Here is a 14,921-nt window from a genome sequence, read left to right as displayed (position 1 = left end):
AGGGCACGTGAGAACCCCAGCTAAGAGTGTGCACAATAATACAGGGGTACATAATTCAAAAAAACATTTGTAGGATGGTCTTGGGGGGGGATGTCTATCGTATTGATTCTCTTAGGTGGCTTGTCTTGCTGAAGAGCAAAAAAGAGATTTTGTTATGTAAAATAATGGCTGTAAAGTACATTTGTAGTCCTGCTCTTGAGCGGTTGGCTTGTGGAAGTCCTTTTGTAGGCTGTGATCGAAATTACTTTTGGTGGCTTCGGCCGAAGAGGTGGCAGCCGCTGCAATGATGGTGCAATTGTGGTTAGTTCTCTGACCTGTAGCATAAGAGCTGCAGGTTGTTTGTTAGCTTGGTAAAAGCACATCATTAGACATTTTTTTTTTTTTTAACAATTCCTGGTTTCCTTTATATGGTTACAGTCTATGGCTTTACTGAAGCATGAAGCTACCTAGCAGGGTGCTAAATGGTGGTAGCAATTTTAGGGAATGGGGAGTTCTAAGTTTGCTTTGTTTTTATTTGTACTTTTGCTACCCCCCTCTGCTTGCTACAGTGGAGACCGTATCTTCCTCTGTGGGCTGTTCCATAAAGTGTTTTATTTTAATGGGGACGGGGCGTCTTTTTGACCTGCAATGGCTGCGTGTAGTTTTGAGACGCAGAGGTGTCTTGACAGCTTGGCAGTTTGTCGGGGAGGTGCTCCTTAGCTCAACGCTTTGGCCATACTACGGAGAGGTGGACCGAGGCTTCTCTCTGTCCCTTCCACCTTGCTGTCTGTCTACTCGATAGGGCCCTCCAAACTTGGGCTGCTTTCACTTCTGCCCCAAGTTGCGGATATAGACTTCTTACCATGGCTGAGGTGATAAATAGGGCAATTTGGTATTTGGCCTTTGAGTGCTTCAGTTGTGGACCTGGTTGGTCAAGAGCTTGGCAGTCCTCGTCAGGACGGAGACGTACATGCGCAACTCATCCCCCAATAGCTGAGAGGCTGCTTCGGGTCGTTGGGATGGGTGTCCCAATCAGCCTGCCTGTCACAATCTGGTGAGGTGATGGTCGATTTTGGGTGTGTTTCGTAATGCAAAGAGGGCTAAGGAAGGCAGTGGAGTCACTTTTTACTGATACTGGCGTAAAAATACACATTTTGTTCTTGAGAAGACCGTTGATTTTTTTAACTGTGCCGTTACTTTGAGGGTGGTATACTGAGACCAACTTATGAGTGATACCTAGTAGATAGCCTGCCTTGGCATCGCTTTCCTCACAAGGAATGCAGCCATTGCCTTGGCATGTAAGCAAGGGCCGGCCTCGATTCACCTGGAGTAAGGACAGACCACAACTATCAGGTTTCAATGATTAAGTCATTGCTCTGTCATATTGATTAAATAGATATGTAGGGCTTTGAACGACCGTGTAGGTCGGGAAATGGCCAGTGTGACTACCTTCAGTGTGGATTTGAGTGACACAGTGCATTTGCTAAGATGCATGGTTATTATCTTGACACCGTTGTGGATGAACCAGTCCACTTGAAGTCAGATACCATGTTATTTTTGGTCACGTGTGTGGGTAGGTGTAGTTGAGCTAAGGCTATGTCAGCTAGACTGCAGGGAAAAATGGGTTTTCCAGAGGGTGTGTGTCGATATGAGGTCGTGTGATATCTGTGTGCAACCCCTGGCCATCTATTGTTTCTTTTCTTTAGTTGGGGCCATCTCCTGTAGTTCCCTTAGATACAAACTTGCCCTCTCTGTGTATGGTTTGTAGTGTAATAGTCTGGTCTCCTCATTCTGCTCCAAGGGCAATATGTGAGCCTCGCGAATCCTTCCATATGCTGCTTTTTTCGCCATCTGGTCTGCTAATGCACTTTCCCGGGATATGAAGTCTTTGCCCCCGGTATGGGCGGTACACTTTTCCACGGCTACGCACTTGGGTAGAGTTAGTGTCTAGCAGCAACTCAAGGAGGTCCTGGTGCACGACAGGGGGCTGTCTGATTTTTAGAAATCCTTGTCTCCTCCACCTTCTAATGCTTGAGTGCACAGTGGTGGTGACATATGCGAAGTCGGAGTAGAAGGTTACTGTCCTTCATGAGCTCTAGGTGAGGGCTTCAGTTAATGCTGTTAGATCTGCGTCAGCGCTGAGAGGTGGGGGAGAATCAGCTGCGCGGTGACCCATAGTCAGTCTGAGGCTTTGTGCCCAGGAGACATCACTATCCGTCTCTTGGTTTATTGTGGAGGACCCATCAATAAACAGCACCTCACTATTGGGGATGGGCTCTTCTTCAGCCTGACTGATCCCATTGGGGGTGTGACTCGCACAGGCGTGGGTTTCCTCACCCTCCTTGACCTTGTGCGCTAGGAAGGTGGTAGGATTTACCAGATGGCGCAGAACTTTTTTTAGGCGTGGTCTAGAGAGTATACGTTCGTACCCTAGCACTCGTTGTGTAGTCAGCATGCTCTTTCCTTTTTGTATGACAGCAAACACTGAATTCTCTGCATACAGTTGTGTCTCTATCCTGATGAAGGTGCTCTTGTCCGCAGCAAAGGCGGCATCAGCCAAGGCCTGTTCGCATGGAAAATAGCCTTGCATGACTGAACTCTAGAGCCTGCTGTAATACGCAAGCAGCTTGTGTCCCAGGGGGTGCTTTTGGGTTAGGATGGCTGTCATGACTCGCCCGTCACTGATGCTGAATAGGTAGAACTCCTTCCTGTAATTGAGCATTCCTTACACGGGGTAGTGAGATATTTTTGTTTTTAGTTTGTCGAAGGTGTCAAGACCAGCTTCTCACTGCCTATTTTGGCCTTCTTCATTGCCACAACCAAGGGGGTAATGAGTGTGCTATAATTGAAGACCCATTGTCGGACATAATTGCACAGCCCTAAAAACATTTGCATCCCCTTTATTGTCCTTGGTGGGGGCAAGGCCCGGTAGGAGTCTGCATGCTCCGGTGTAACCTGCCAGTCAACGGCTGAGATGAACTGATCTAGCTAGCTAACCTGTTGCACATATTGCACTTTTCCCTTTTCCACCTTGTATCCCCTTGTGGCAAATGTGGTTAGGAGGGCTATCATCTGGTGACATAGATCCTCGGAGGGACTGCAGACCAAGATGTCATCAGCTTACTGTATGAGGGTGCTGCACGACTGAAAGTTGTTGAGATCCTTTCATAGTATTCTGTTGAAACTACTGGGTGATTCACAGTTCCCCTGTGGTAGACTCTGGATCTCCGGAATAGCAGCTGGACCCTGTGGAAGGTAAATGTTGTAATATACTGGCTTTCAGGGTGCAGTAGGATTCTGATGAACGCATTCTTTATGTCAATCACGGAGAAGTACTGGGCGTCTGCCGGTATGCTAGTTAGGATGACAGAGGGATCTGGCACCACTGGGAATTTTGGGACCACACTGTCATTGAGGTGATGCACGTCCTGAACTAGGTGCCAAGTTCAACCCTGGCTCTTCTTTACCAGGAAGATCAGAGTATTGCAGGGGGAGACTCCTTTGTGGAGGACACATTGGTCTGCTAGTGCCTGGATTGTTGGGACTATACCCTCATCTGCCTCTTTGGTGAGTGGGTACTGAACCACATGTGGCAGAAGGGCCCCCTCTGTTAATGTTATTCTTACTTGGTCTGCTTTGTTCATAAGCCCTACATTGGTGGGCCCCTTGGCCCACAGTTGTTGCGGTACAGTGGCCAAGTCTTGCTCCTGCCACGTTGCGAGCACGTCCAGGTGCAATACGGCCTTGCTCCGTACTTCTACCCTTAGATGGATGGGGTTAGTGAAGATGATCTCAGAGGTCCCCGGATATTTGCCGAACAAATGGTCAGCAGTTATCTCCAATATAGTGAAGCCAGGCACAGTGAAGATGACGCATGCCCACATTGCAACTGCGCGGTCTGTTGCCAGCAGTACACCGTACCTGGGCCCTGTTATTGACAGCCTCCAAGCAGAGCTGTGCTTCCTGTGAGGGCTCCACACCACAGTGGCCCTCTCGGCAGAATACAGATGCATGTGGCAGTGGCAACTTCTGTCCCAGCAGCTCGAGGGTGTTAGCAACAAAGGTCAGAATGGCACTGGTAAAGGCTGACAGATCGGTGGGTGTTGCTCTCGCCTGTCTGGTCATGCCTTGTGGGCGTATCAGAGATATGCGTCTGGTCGGGATGACCTCCGGGGTTGAGCATGTCCTTATCCTATCCTCCGAGAAATGGATGGTCATGTTTAATTTAACCGTCAAATCTCTGCACAGGAGGTTAGTCGGCCATGAGGGATGATACAGTAGATGCCCCTTCACCTTGCTCTCTCCCATTTCTAACTCTACGGGTTTCGTGAAAAGACCCTTACGACTGAGCCCGAGAATCCCTGTGTGTCCATGGCTACCCTGGGCAGGGATACAATCCTTTCCTTTAAACAGGACTTTGTTTCCCCGGTGTTAATTAAGAAACTGTAGGGTGTGTTGTCTATCAGGATTGTCACGGTAGACTCTGTTGGATCGCCATGTTAAGGATAGTACGGGACACGTGAGAGTGTGGGCTTCTCTTTCGCCCAACGGGCACAGGGGCGGCGGTTTATGTTGGATTGCGAAAATGGAGGAGGGGGTGGCTTGGTCCCGGCTTGGGGGGTTCTCTGTACAACGTCCTTGACTCTATACAACTTCCTCGGCCCTTGTGACTACATGCTGTATTCTGCTTGAACCTTTGCTGCGGTGCCTCCATCAGCACCGTCGCCTTCTGTGCTATCGCAGCTACAGCTGTTCTGATCTGTGCTGCCTTTTTCCTGTGCAGAGTTTCAGCAGCGACCAGGTCCTATTCCACTTCCTTCCTATTTACTCTTGTTTCCTTTCTTTTTTCTACCTGCTTCCTTTCCCACTTTGAGGCATTGCTGCATGTAGGGTTAATCTCGGGCGGGGTTTCCCTTTCGATAGCTGGTGCAATCCTCCATCATCGTCATTTCCTCTGCCTCAAATGATCCCCCTTTAGGCCAGGACCGGTTAAACTGGCTCCCCTCCTTTATCCATTTGCTAGTAGGTCGCAAAAGGGGCAAGCAAACCTTTCCCCATGCTCTCTTGCTATAATTTCTCTTGGAGTCCGTTGGCACTCTTCATGTCTCCTGGTGGCTGGCCTGCTTCCTACCCATGAGCCTGGTCTGGATGTGTTCTGGGATGTGGGTATCGAATGTTCCCCCTTAGGCCAGGGAAATGCGTATGCTTTGGTACGGGTGTGCCACTCGCAGCAATGTTTTCCTAGTTTCCAGAACGGTGTGGAGAACATAGCATGCATATGGGCGAGTGGGGTCTCCATGATGGAATAGGGAACTAATTTTTAGGAATTTACAAACTTTTGATTGTCTCAAGATTTTAAATGATTACATATTTTACTCTCATTGTGGGGGTAAATGTGTACACTGGACTGGACCATAAGCAATCTACTCGTTACGAGCTTTAAAAAACAGATGCACCGATAGACATTTAACAATTTCACAATTGCAAGTTCAATGAAATAATAACCTGCTACAAACTGTAGTGGTTAGTTCAGAAATTACGAGTTGACTTTTAGCAGTAAAAGAGCAAATATGGAATTCTGATTTATGGAAAAAATAGTTATTCATGAAACGCATAAAATTTGTAACATGACACAACATTTAACATGAAGCACAATTTGCAAATTTTCAACAGCACTACATCAATAATGTCTAAAATGTAAAAATCTGAAAGAGACTAGAAGAGAAAAGATTTGACAGAAACAATTGTTACTTTGTTAAAAAAAACCATAGTCCGCTCCCAGTCTCTACAGCCCGAGGAGAGGGATGCCCTGTGTAACACAAGGAGCTAAGGGATTTCAATAGTTTGTCAAGTTTGGCTTGGTGGACAAAAATAGCAACAATTTGTGCAGAGAAAAAAGGAACAGCTGACTATCAGCCCTCTCTGGCCAGGCACGAGCTATACCTTATTCACCAAAGTCCGAATTTTTCCCTAACACCTTATGTCACACCCAGAGGATGTGCGTACCGACTGCCTGACGCCCAGCAGTCCAAGCTAAAAAGTCCGCTCTTCACTTCTTTCAAGGACCGCCTGTGTTAAGCAACTGACAGTTCCTAAGATAACTCCCTTTAACTGAAAAATAAGATTTAGGTGCTGACTCTATATAACACACCAAGGTGTACTTGTTGTCCATTGCTCAACGGTTCAAGCAAAAAAAAACGAGCTGCCTTCTCTAGCCTTCTGACTAGGGGAAGACCAAAGTGATCTACATGCTTGTCCTAGTTTACAATGTCATGCTGAGACTAAGGATGAGATGGTACCTCTTACCCTGTGGTTGCTGTGTCCGGATAGACCTCCGACCGTAGATTCAGTAGAGCTTCTAATCAATTATGGCATCTGCTCATCGATCTTGCTGCACAGATGTGAATCCGTTCAAGCCGGGGTCCTTCCTTTGACAGCAGTCGGGCTCGATGTAGCAATCTCTCCTATCTGTCTCGCAAAAATGTTGCTTGATTATGAATTTACCTTAAGTGAAAAGAAGAGGCATTTGGCAAACAGGAACAAATTGAAGACCGCCTCGGAGTACAGAGGTTTTGGCCGCACATATATACATTTTGTGGGTACAATAAAACACTTCAACATTCCTTGAAAAGCATCATCGTCATAAATAACAAGTACAACCATTTGATAAGGGAGACCCAAATGGCTCTCTACCTTGGAAAGAGCTAGTATGGGCCAGTGTGTGCTTGTCCATATATCTAGTGTGGTGAGCGCTTGATCTTCTCATGCGGTGTACGGCGTGGCCTGATTGACTGAGTATTCCTAACTACATGTGGCATCTTACTTTGTGGTATTTTGGGAACGTGCACCTTTGGCCAAACGTGTTTTATTGGGGCCAATCTCCTTGGTCCTGTTTGTGGAATGACTACCTATCTGTGGGATCGATCAGGGTTTTCTCTTGGTGCATGTTTGTCTTTTGACTTAGTGTAACCCCACCTATGACCTGTCAGTCGGTAGCCTGGGGTTTGGGTTGCAGGGCCTGTCTGACCACATATCGCTGACTCGGAGTTGTTGGAGAGGTCATCTCGGATTATTCCGACAGCAATGATACAAGTTTGTGAGTGTGGGCACGTGTAACATGTTGGTCATTGATATAGTTACAGAAATTCTTATTATACTGACAGTTGTTACATCGTACATCAACATCCCATTCACTGTTATTGACGTCATTATGCATGCATAAGTTACGGTGTACTTAGACATCGGATTTACTGGTATTGACATCATTGTGTGTGCATAGATAAAAGCATACATCAATATTGCATTTATGGGTACTTGCACTGCTGTGCTTGCATACATCCAGGTGTACATTGCTATCATATTTATTGATCTCAACAGAATTATTTAATTTCACATAGATAGGCAAGAGTTCAATTTTAAATCGTGATTTTTATACATTTCATAGGTGTAGGCCTCTCTCCAAGGCTTGAAGGCCAAAAAGGAGCTCCCAAATTAGAGACAGTTTGGAAAAGGACAAGATTTCGGTTTTGCCTCTATTCATTAGAATTGGTCTCTGCCTTCATTGACTCAACCTGACGTAGACAGTTGTGTAAAATGTCAGCCTTCCACTTAGGTTCACCGTCAATCTTAAAAGTAATATGAGTATTGTCTGCATACATGAAGAGGGATAGAACAAATGGTAGGGTGAGAAAATGCTGTCGGTCCCATGTAAAGGTTGAATAAACTCCTTGGCAGCCCCGAGCCTTTCAGAACCGCCACACGTCAAAGATTTAGGTCTGGATAAATAATGGTCATGATGTCTCTGAACGAGCCAAAGAAACTGTTTCCAGCGATTCTCAAGGGCCTTGGAGGTCTGCAGATGCCTGGATGGCTTTAAAGAGTAACAATGCTTTTCCTCGGATGTAATTTACATTTGCTAATTAATTCGAAACAAAAGACTGTATCTCAGTTCACTAGTGCACAAATCCATCTCAATTGTCGTAATTCCCTCGAGGTTTTCCTCTGCTGTCTGTAGCACCCAGGAAGATGTCACATCAGAAAAAGGCCACTTTTATCAATTACTCAGCAGTCCACCATTAATTAGGACCATAGGATACACAAATAAGTCCTCTCTTTAAACCTCTTCACAGTTGTTGCCTTAACCACTCCCCTGCTAATTACAAAATATCAGAAATCCTGTCCCTCGTTCCTTAAGGAGGTTTGGTGTTTCGGGATCACTACAAAAGATTTACTCCAGGTACATCATTGTTTGAAAAAAAGTTTGGGGCATAAGGCCTAATTTTGACCTTTACGATATGATCCAGTTTCCTCTGCTGAATACGTTGCATATTGTATTGCAGCATTTATATAGTGCTTGCAAGTCTTTGGTGGGGTGTTCTAGGGCTTGCCTACATGAGTAGCATGCTACACCCTGTAATGTGTGTGGTTGGAAGGATGTTGTTTTTGTTTTGTGATGACCACTGAGGTGCGGTTATCGTGTTATGGGAAACAGTATGTTGGATGATGAAGTGTAAGAGACAAACGCATAGTTGTATGGTTTTCGGCATGCTGGTAGCTTTGAACAGCTTTGCAGGTGCGTTTGTGGTATTTCATTTGATATAGTTTGTTTATCTGGTTACTACACGGAGTTGGCCGTTCTGAGATTTTGTGTATAGTTGTGGTCCTGAGCTGGCATGGTTTCAGGGAGAGAGAAGTGGAGTGATACGTTGGGATGGAGATTTTTTTATCATCCCATATTTGTGTGTCTTTGAGAAATTTAAAGAAGTGGTCAGATTGTATAGATATTCGGGACCTGCAGTGAATGGAATATATTCAAGTCGTCCAAAAGTGTACAGTGATGTGTGACAGATCTCTTCAGTTATTCCATGCCTGTTCATTTGATGTTTGGCTGTACAGTGCTGGTGATGGAGAACTCTCACAACAGATGTCTTATGCGAGTTCAAAAGATACGTTACACTTTTTTGCTGACCGCTGAGTATAATGTATTAGTATTATTGTGGGCCATTACTCTTTTACTTGGAAGTACATTACAAGACCATGCCACGGTGAATCGTAGGTCTGCCATTTTTTGCTTACCTGCATAATGAAAGGAGTTTGCTAGCTGATGTGTTTACATTTCATGGATTGAAAGCTGTGGATTCGGCTTCAGGGTGCGACTGAGTCCTGGGCTCTGTAGCAGCGATGTGTGTGGGGCATCTACCTAGAAAATAGCATGTTTTCAACTGTCTTTGGAAGTGTATATGCGCCAGGGTGCTTTTAGTGCTGGCGGGTCATGATTTCCAGAGCTTGGTGGTTTGTACTGAGAAATCGTTGTCTCCTGCGGTAAAGTGGTATAATAAGTGGTGCAAGCCTGGAGCGCAGTGTTCTGTTTGGTTTGTATTGCTTGTGGTTGTTCTGGCTCAAACTTTGGAAGTGTTGCATCAGGAACTGACTTTCATCTCTATGCCTTCAAAATGCAATGACCTTTATAGCTGTCTCGCCAACAGAACAATAGAATGTATAAGTAAATAGTATTCAATCCTGTCCACTGGGTATTCATATATGAACATCAGGATTTAACGACGTCCTATACCCTTTAAAAAAGTGAGCAGTATGCAGAGCAAACAAAGTGGTGCAATCCCTTTATTGCACCCACCTATGGCAGAAATGTAATTATAAAGCTAAAACCACACGACCAAATGTAAAATTCATCAAATGCAAAAAGTTGCAGCAATGTAGTAGTTTATGGATGGCAGATGGACACACTGCTTGGAAACTGTGCAGCCATTTCCGTTATCAGCAAAGGACGACTACTCCTTGAAAGACGCTCCCTTCCAAGAGCTGCTCCAGTCGCCATCTGTAGTGTCAGGCTGCAGTGACGAACCTCTCCCTGCGGGGTTGCTCGCTTAGACACCCTTCAAATACAGAGGAGTTGTATCACATGTTGGAGGTAAGAGCAGGCCGCCTTCTTTTGTAATACTTTATACCTGCAGTGACCCGTTTGTGTTATTTAGAACAAACAACACAACACTTGTGTGCTTATTGAGAGTGTCTTTTGTGGCTTAAGAGTTGATTATTTGGGTATAGCAATGTGATTCGGGATTATTTGTTGGTAATTCTGATTTAGGTGTGGGATCCCAGCCTTGTTCATTTGTTGAATGCAGTTTCTAAAAGAACACAGGGCCATGTGTTAGTAGCTTAGATGAGGGTCTTTTTTCGTACTCTGATGGTTTTATATTCACCCACAGGTCACATTGAAGCAATGGGCGAGTTCATAGATGCTTGTCCTCACCTGGATTCTCTGGGGGAGGTCACCAAGGACGAACTGCTGTTCAAATCGGAGGTAGGTAAATCGGAGCTGCGATGAGGATCGCATAAGTGGGGGGAGGGGTAAAGGTGTGGGAGTGTTGTAAACATGGGTGGGTGCATGAAACGTTTCAATGTGTTTCCTTGGGTGGTAGTCAGTTTTTTTTTTTGTCATTAGGTGCTCTCTTGGGTAATTGTTTGTCTTGGTCGGTACTATTTTTCTACAGGAAATGTATGTTTTGTGTGGTTACTACTTTGCAGTTTGTAGTGTGTACTTTTGACTTTTGGTTGCTTATACACTGTGATTTATTCTTCATCAAGGCGGTATCTTCGAATTCCACTTCGTCATTGCCAGCCTATTGTCACCGTCTCCTCTTTGCATCACCCTCGCTGTGCTATAAATTGTCACCAGGAATGAATGGTGCTATTCATTCTAACCGCCTTTTGCTTTTCCTCCCTTAAGGGTACCTGTCAGTCTTGTGGAGCTGGAGGGCCGAACCTTTGGGCCTGTCTACAGGTAACCTCTGTGTGTTCTCTTTAAAGGATTGTCGTCCGTGCCTGTTCATCAATAAGCTTCATAGGTCTGCACTGTTTGAAGCTTTCGCCTGGACGTAAACTTTGAAACCAGGGAATTAGATCTGTTTTGAAGCTCCTAAGACGGCACGTTTTCAAACTAAACTGTTAAACCACAAATTGTTAGTATAAATACACCTGTGTGATGATTACTTGGCTGGTTTATGCAAGTCCTTCTCTAGATGAAAGGGTCCCTCCACTTTCTGAACGGTTAAAATTACAGGATTTTCTTCGATCGTGACGCCTCTTCCATGGTCAAAGGAATTTACTTCCCATGTCCAAACAGGAACCATGCTTTCCACAAAAAGATGGACTATAGTTGTCACAGTCAATGCATATATCTAGTACTCTGCCAGTCTATATCCTGTTGTCGCAAGTGAGTTCATTAATTGCTCATTTCTAGCCCAGAGCGTTCTCTTTCCATGAAAAAGACCCCATCTCGTAATCCCCAGAGAGCTTAGCGTTGTTTTACTGTAGCCAGCAGGATGACCTGTACACAGGAATGCCCCCAGTTCCTATGTAGTGAGTAGCCTCCTGCATCCCAGGGAACTCTTGCAGAATAGACTGAGATATGTCCGTTCCCCTGAGACCTTGCAGTGCTCGGCCCCAGGCAAGCCATTGGTCCTAAAGTTTCAAGCTTAGTCATGAGGGCGAGGGAGGTGCTGTCTTGCCATCAAGGGCCAAAGGCCTGGATTGCTTTGTTGAAATGATTCACTGGCTGTCCTTAATAGTCTTTGGATAAAACGGAAATTCTAGTTATTCCAGTAGTGTGTAGTGCTTTGCGGGTTCGTCCCTAGTGCCTGCATATTGTTATTTGGCTGTAAAATATATGTACTATGAGCTATTCACAGGCAGGTAGATTTGAAAGTAAAGATTTTAAGCCTTTTCTACTGTACAGTGCTCTGACACTCATCCCATGCCAGTGATGTTCTCCTGTATTGCAACTTGTCAATGAATTACCCCAATATGGTCTTTTTGAAGACTGTGCATCTCCAAGGTATGCTGAAATGTAATCGGTGTCCCAGTTCTCCAAGAGATATGTCGCATGCAGATTTGAAAACAATCGTATGAGTAAGTGTGACTGGTGACAGCAGCTCTCCACCACCCTCCATTGCGATCTGTAGGTAACTCTTAGTGAAAGTAGTGTGTGAATTATCCACTGATAATCTGTCAGTTAATGACACTGTATTTAACTCCCATGTCGTTTCCAGTGACGTTTCCCAGTGAGCCTTATTCTTTGAGATGAACACCTTCGAAGAATCAGTCTAAAGAGTCAGGCAGAATACATTTCTGCAACAGTGATCCGGCAAAAGGTCGTAAGTGATAATGAGAGTAGGATTTTGCAGAGTGGAAGAGGCTGGCTGAGATAATTAAAAAAACAACCCCTAGGCAACTAAAGGTCTAAAAAAGGTTGGCAAACTAACCACAGGACATGAGATTGTTAAGGACTCCGTGTACGCATGAAATCTTTAAAAATTCATTTATTCAATACAGAATTCTTTAAAATTATTAGTTTCATCAGATTCTTAATATGCCATTGAGACAACATTACAGCATAAGTCACAAGGAATGTATTAGCACCCTTCTCTTATATGTCCATACAAGAACCAGATACCTGTACGTAGTAAACCATTGGGTTACTTGTGGATTACCCTTGAGGTGTCCTCCACAGGGGATATACATATGTATCTTCAGCTGATTCATTTTCTAACCTCTCATCTGACCGCATGGTTGCGGTTTTTTCGAGCTTCAGTTTGACATATTCATTTATCCACCTAAAAGTGTTCTGGTGTTTATTATATTCACACATTGTTCGTTATTTATTGTTGATATCTTGCCAAAGTTACCAGTTGCAATCTTTGTGGTTCTCCTGATGAAGGCGTTGTGTACGCCAAAATGCGCTTAGAAGAACCATCACTTAGCCACCTGATTTTCATGTCCTATCTGTGGATGTAAAAATATCCTTTTGAAAATTGTACCAACATCATTGGTTTGTGTGATTATTGTCAATAAGCTTTTGTTTATAAATTGTATTTTGTATCCTACACTCTTCCTAGTGACTTATGCTGTAATGTTGTCTCAATGGCATATTAACCTCTTCGGTGCTCATGACAGCTCCCGGCCGTCATGAGTCACAGTAGGCGTGTGCTCATGACGGCCGGGAGCCGTCCGAACGTTGCCGCTCCTCCCACGCGGTGTTAATTCTCCGCCTGTGCGGGAGAATTAATTAGTGGGCGGAGTTCAGACGGCTCCTGGCCGTCATGAGCACACGCCCACCGTGATTTATGACGGCCGGGAGCCGACATGAGTACCGCAGCGCAACGCCCACCCACTAGCCCCCTCCCCCCCCCCCCCCCGCACCGTAGCGGAATTCGCACCATGGCGAAGGGATTAAGATTCTGAGAAACTAATCATTTTAAAGAACTTTGGGGCATATAAACAACGGCCAGCGATAATTATCGCTGGCCGTGCTTAGCGATAATTATATTATCGCAGGCTATCTCTGGTATTTATCGCCCTGGTAGCTCGTTATTAACAACGCGTTACTCCAGGGCGATAAAAATTCTAGAGATAGCGAGGTTATCGCCCTTTTGCAGGGAACATCGCTGATTTTCCAGCGATGTTCCCTGCAAAAGGGCAGTAACCTTGCTGATACGACCCACAGGGTCGTATCAGCATAGTCCACCCCCTATGTTAGGGATGGCTAAGTCAGAACTTTAGCAGACGTTAGGTTTTGGCGAAAACACCAGTTTTCGCCAAAATCTAATGTGTGCTAAAATCATGTGGGCTGCCTTGTAAACATCAGCGATATTTGCAAGGTAGTCCATCTTGGGTACGCCCAGTAACGCCCACTTTGCATCTCATTGGAGATGCAAAGTGAGGCGTTGGGAAAAAGGGTGCTAACATGCGATTATGCATGTTAGCACCCTCTTATAAATAGGGTGCTGGTTTTATCTACGCTTTTTTGGCTTTCTAAGCCAAAAAAGCGGAAATAAAGCCCTTGTAAATATGCCCCTTTGTATTGAACAAATGAATTTTTAAGGATTTCATGTGTACACTGAGTCCTTAACAATATCATGTCCTGTAGTTAGGTTGCTAAACTTTTTTAGACCTTTAGTTGCCATGGGGTTGTTTTTTGAATTATTTCCCTGCCCTAGGAACCCATATTAGTAGCAGGGAGCCCTTGTTGTTAGAGGCTGGCTGAGATCCATTACGCAGCTAGCAGGGTTAGTCTTAATGTCCGTCATCAGAAGGTGTGGAAAGCTCACTGCAGGGAGAAGTCTGTTCTATGAAGTGTAGGGATCTCTCTTAAGAGTGTTCCCATAGATGCCGTTGCCGTTTGTCCCTCTTCGATACAGGCTGTCTCTTATTTCTCCTAGGATGGCTGTGATTACGTGGGCTGCGGTGAATCGTATGCTGACCACAGCACACTTCATGCACAGGTAAGCTGCATTCTAACGCTTTATTGTTGTGGTCTGAAGATGATCATTGCTGGGTTATACTTCCTTTGGACTTTTCCTAAACTCAGTAGTTGAAATCATTACAAACCTAATGCTCCTTTCATCCTTCTTCATGTTCTTAATTTGTGGTGGTAGGTCAAGAAGCACAATCTGACGTTAAACCTTACCACGTTCCGGGTGTGGTGTTATTCGTGTGAGAAGGAGGTATTCCTGGAGCCCCGGCAGCCCTTGCACACCCACGGGCCGTCCCCAAAGCAGGTGCGTTGTGCACTGTGCCTAATCGGAGATAGGGATACATGCTGCTGTGCTTCTCTGTTGCTCTGTGTTTAAATGGCAGTGTGAGTGAGTTGATTTCATGAGCTTAGCAGGTAAAAGAGCCATTGATTACTTTATTTTCTCAGGTTTTGTTAGGTCGAGGTCTGTGATTTGTGTGTTAGAATTAATGCATCAGTAGCAGTAGATTGCGTACTGGTTCACTTGGTTTATTGTTTTCGATTAGTTCATGGTGATGGTTTAGATCACACAGGTTTTTAGGGTGGTGTCTGTGAGGATTCTTTGTTGGTAGGCTATGTTAATAGCAGTTGTATTTGGTGGGCAGTTACTTTGGGTTACGGTGTGAGTAGT

General features: G+C 45.0%; 1 protein-coding gene across 2 annotated transcripts in view; it reads left to right on the top strand.

Moving 5' to 3' along the window:
• Window positions 1-14,921, top strand: part of USP20 (ubiquitin specific peptidase 20) — a 647,940-nt gene that overhangs the window by 36,048 nt on the left and 596,971 nt on the right. For both annotated transcript variants that reach the window (XM_085613993.1, XM_085613994.1), the window contains exons 2-5: window positions 10,206-10,300; window positions 10,727-10,780; window positions 14,217-14,279; window positions 14,433-14,555. In XM_085613993.1, the coding sequence (XP_085470119.1) occupies window positions 10,220-10,300; window positions 10,727-10,780; window positions 14,217-14,279; window positions 14,433-14,555 (321 nt within the window). In that variant the 5' untranslated portion in view covers window positions 10,206-10,219. The remainder of the gene's footprint in view (window positions 1-10,205; window positions 10,301-10,726; window positions 10,781-14,216; window positions 14,280-14,432; window positions 14,556-14,921) is intronic.

Source organism: Triturus cristatus, chromosome 1_2, assembly GCF_964204655.1.
Source record: "Triturus cristatus chromosome 1_2, aTriCri1.1, whole genome shotgun sequence".
Taxonomy (NCBI): Eukaryota; Metazoa; Chordata; class Amphibia; order Caudata; family Salamandridae; genus Triturus; species Triturus cristatus.
The sequence above is the reverse complement of the archived record's forward strand: the minus strand, read 5'-3'. Positions and strand labels throughout refer to the sequence as shown.